This window comes from Bactrocera latifrons, unplaced genomic scaffold, assembly GCF_001853355.1.
Source record: "Bactrocera latifrons isolate USDA-ARS-PBARC rearing strain unplaced genomic scaffold, ASM185335v1 scaffold_3, whole genome shotgun sequence".
Taxonomy (NCBI): domain Eukaryota; kingdom Metazoa; phylum Arthropoda; class Insecta; order Diptera; family Tephritidae; genus Bactrocera; species Bactrocera latifrons.
In genome coordinates, this window is record NW_017536629.1 from 3,145,807 (window position 1) to 3,150,208 (window position 4,402).

Genomic DNA, 4,402 nt, shown 5'->3' on the forward strand with positions numbered 1-4,402 from the left:
TAAGAGAAATTATCAATTAAAAATTAAAAATAGTTTTTATAAATTTTTAAGAGGAAATGCAAATTTCAAAAAGGAAATATTTTTCTTAAAATTGTTTTCTAAACTACTTTCTCTTAAACTGCTCCTCATTTCAATTGCACGAAGTTTTTTAGTATCACATCTGTTGAAACGACATCCATGCACCCTATACCGCAATAGTGGCTTGCTTTCGTCATACCGGCGACGCCATTCCAACAGTTATAAAGTTTTCTTTCTCAATTACATACATACAAACCATAACAGAAGCAACAAAAAAAAAAAACAATTAATTAGAAAATAAATTTCAAAAATAATTTTAAAAAATTCAAAACCAAAACAATTAATAAAATAGTCAATCAACTTTGTTTTAGTACTAATTTGCCTAGCAATTAGAAATAATTAAGTATTAATAAGCTCGCACAAATACACTAACGACACTCATAGTATTCACCATACGCATGCGAATATAGCGCACATATACATATACATCTAAATATATGTAAGTAATCGCACATCTATTTCCAAAAAGTTTGCTAATTGGTGCAAGTTGAGTTCGGTTATTAGCGTTTTGAGGCAAAAGCAGAGCGTAGCATTTACTGAATAAAAGCACATTAAAGCAATACAAACACATACATAATTACATTACTGATTACTAATAGAAACGAAATTACCTAAACATCACTAAAATACAACTACTTAGTGGATATACTGCAATAATTGCAAAAAATTCAAAAAAAAAAGTTACGCTGTATTAGTCATAACAGTGATTATTTACAAAACTCAATCCATAACCTTTTTTTAAATAACGGTCTACTAATTTATTGATTATCTAGATAAGCTTATCATAGCACTAACAATTTAAAATTGAATAGAAAGCAGTGCCGCCCACAATAGACTTATCGGAGTCGAGCAAAAATTCGCATATTAAACTCGAGTTTCTCAGTTTTTACCCTTTACTTCCAACTATTATTTATTTATTTTGTATGTTGTAAGTTTCTTTATATTGTTTAAGTTTTTTAGTGGTTATTTTAAAAATAACTGTATTTTCGTATGCAGGAGTTTTGATAAAACGATACCACAATTTTTGTTCAATTGAAAAAACGATTTGAGACCATGTCTGAATGTTAGGCGTCGAATTTATTATATGGCAAGTCCAAGCAGAGAGAAATTTGTATTGCAATAAGTATTTTAATCATTCGAAGAATTTCTAATGTAACCTCAAGAAACAACCCGTTAAAGCGACATCGAATTAAATTTGATTAATGATAAACGTCCTAAATAGTTGTATTAAAATAAAACGGTTGATTATTTATCATAAAACGTCTAGTAAAAAGATATCCGTAATTTTCTAAACTGTATCTTGCAAGGGTGATCCATTTCGATGTTTCCCACTTTTTTAAAGAAAAAACATAGCACCTTCAAATTTTATGGAGAATTTTTATTATTGTTCTAAAGAACATTTTTTGGCATTTATTGTTTGAAGATTATCTCTTTCAAGAGATAGTCGCTGCTACGTCTCAGATAGTCCATTCGTTGAGTCCAATTTTTGATGACTCGTTCGCGCAATTCGACTAGTAACTGACGAATGATATGCGTGATGTTTTGCTGCAAGGCTTGAATCGAAGAGGGATTGTTCGTATATACTTTAAACTTTACTTATCCCCACAGGAAAAGTCTAACGCTGTGATAGCACACGATCTTGCTGCCCAATCGACCGACCCAAAACTTAAATTATCTGCTCACCGAAGTGTTCTCTCAATAAATGATGATTAGATGTGTGGGAAGTAGCATCGCCTTGTTGAAACCAAATATCGCCGAGATCAGGTGCTTCAATTTCAGGCATTAAATTGTCGGTTACCATGGAGCGATAACGGTTGCTACTGACCGTTACGCTCTCACCGACATAATTTTTGAAGAAGTTTGGACCGATGATATCACACTCCCACGAACCACACCAAACCGTTGTTTTTTCTTGATGAAATGGCAGCTCTTTAATTCTTGTTTACTAACCCATTGAGCCAGAAATAGGCCTCGTCGCGGGACAAAATTTGGCTTGAAAACTTTTCACGAGCCCACAGAACGAAGCGATGTCGTTTGGGAAGGTCGAATGGCTACAGTTCTTGCACAAGTTGAATTTGTACGATTTCAATTTAAGATCTTGACGAAACATCAGCCAACTCATTCCATACGCCAGTACGAGTTTGCTGCAAACTACTATCCACGGTATACGATCTGTCAAAAAAGAACAAATGAAAAAAGTACGTCTACACACGTCAGACATGATCCAACCGGAATGAGCCGTTACGAACAGAAAGGTTTTGTTTGTGGAGTCGGCAGAAAATCATTTGCTTTGAGCTGCTCTGATGGCCAGCAATTTGTAATTTTCGTTCGCTATTTACATTAGGATTAGTTGAGACGTTCGTCATAGTTTCTTTTGTAGTCTTCTATATATTCTGTTCTAGTCTTCTATATCTGTAAAAAAGATAAGCCAGAACAATAAATTAGTCAAAAAACTTCCCAAATCTAGGCTCAAAGGTATTTTTTTCATTTGAAATTTTGAAATCAGACTACATTTGAGCGAATCAAGGTAAGGGAAGAGATCACTTCCATTCGATATCCCGCATACGAAATATTTTAATTTTATGCAGTTTTTTTATGTCACTAATATTACAATATTAATCAATTATTTTCCACCATAAAGTTTGTTGTGCTTATAATTTTTTAAATAATTTACTTATATGTATAATATTTTTAACAAAAGAGATTTCCGAACAAAAAAAAAAAAAAAAAAAAAATCAAAATTCAATATTTTAATACAATCCGTTAAAATTCCATTTAATTGAATTTCAATGAAATGTCAATTCGTTAACTATACAACCAGCAACATCCCGTACTTCTATTCTTTTTTCTCTCTTTACTTTTATTTATAGTTCCCGCAGGGACGCCTTATAGCCACCATCCACCTAGAATTTGGCCTTTGCAATTCAGACTGTGTGTGTAATGAAATATTTCAATCGCTCTTTAAATGAATTTACTTGCAAAATGCTTTGCCAAAACAACTACAACAACAAGCATAAAGTTTATAGTTATATAAAGAAATACATACATACTATACATATATATTTACATAGTAAATTCATAACAAATAAGGCAAAAACGAAGCAAAGATAATGCAAAAGCGTAAATTTTAACGAAAGCAATCGGGCTAAAATAGCAAATAACTAAAAAAGGCACCTATTTTTGCGCAATTAGCAAAATGCGATTTTGTACCTTTGAACTTTAAAATTACGTCACAAGAACGCTTAGCTCACTAGATAAAAAAGCATCAAAAATTTGCATAGAAAAAGAACAAAAATGTTGTTGAAATAGAAAGTATTCGATGCGAAGTGAAAATAGACTAACTGCTAGGTCCACAAAGCACACAAACTCAACTTAGGTTCGCTCCAAGCGTACTTAGGGCATTTCCAGCTCAAAACACGCATACACACACATACACACACAAAACGGAACGATTAACACAAAAGTTGAAGCAAATTGTACAAAGGAAAAAAAGAAGAAAATTATTTATGCCAAATGAGAATTTATTCACTTAAACTTAGACAATATTTGTTTTGTTTGTTCAAATGCAAACCTTAAACAGAACTTACTTACACTAAATATGCTATATACAATCCTACATACAAATGTATAGACATGCACACACACATACATATATATGTATATCTACACGTAGGTGACAGTATTTTCTATTTCTAAGTACTTAGGCTAGCCAATTACGTCAGATAACTATTTTAAGTGAGACTCTATATATATAACTGTTTCGAACACTCGTTAAAGTAGCAAAATAAGTGCAGCGTGGCAGATAAAGCAGCCAGGCCAACGCTGTCCTGTCGGCAGCACGCTCTCAGCAGCGTTATATCCTAAGTTTAAGTTAATTAGTGTGTAAAATGTGTAGGTATTTTTAACAAAATTATATAATTAAGCGCTTTGATCAATGCAAGTATTTGCTTGGTTTTCCATATTAAATATTTTCGAATTTATATTTTAAGCAAACCACTTTAAGTGTGACTATTTGTAGTATTTGTTTATTTTCATTTATTTTTTAATATATTTACAATTTTTTTCCTACACTGACAAAAACAATCCTGCCAAATAGTAACATACTCATCCACTCATAGACATTTTCTAAATGTAGCTGTCTTAGTGCCTTACTTAGTATTTCCTAATTCAATTTACGCACATTTTTTTTATAAAATTTTAAGATTTCAATGAAAATTATTTTAAAAATATTTTTATTCAATTTCAATGGAAATTGTCTAATTTTTTTTTAATTTCAATGAAAATTGTTTAAAAAATAAAATATTTTAATTTGTATGAAAATTGT

The 4,402-nt window shown here is 31.3% G+C and overlaps 1 protein-coding gene across 9 annotated transcripts in view; it reads left to right on the forward strand.

The window, feature by feature from the left end:
* The window catches only part of LOC108970438 (microtubule-associated protein tau), a 56,513-nt gene that overhangs the window by 48,797 nt on the left and 3,314 nt on the right, over nt 1-4,402 (forward strand). For 5 of the 9 annotated variants that reach the window (XM_018935804.1, XM_018935803.1, XM_018935806.1 and 2 more), the window contains one exon: nt 2,949-3,306. The exons of the other annotated variants lie outside the window; for them this stretch is intronic. In XM_018935804.1, coding sequence (XP_018791349.1) covers nt 2,949-3,047 — 99 coding nt within the window. In that variant the 3' untranslated portion in view covers nt 3,048-3,306. Of the gene's footprint in view, nt 1-2,948; nt 3,307-4,402 lie in introns of those variants that run through there. 9 annotated transcript variants of the gene reach the window in all.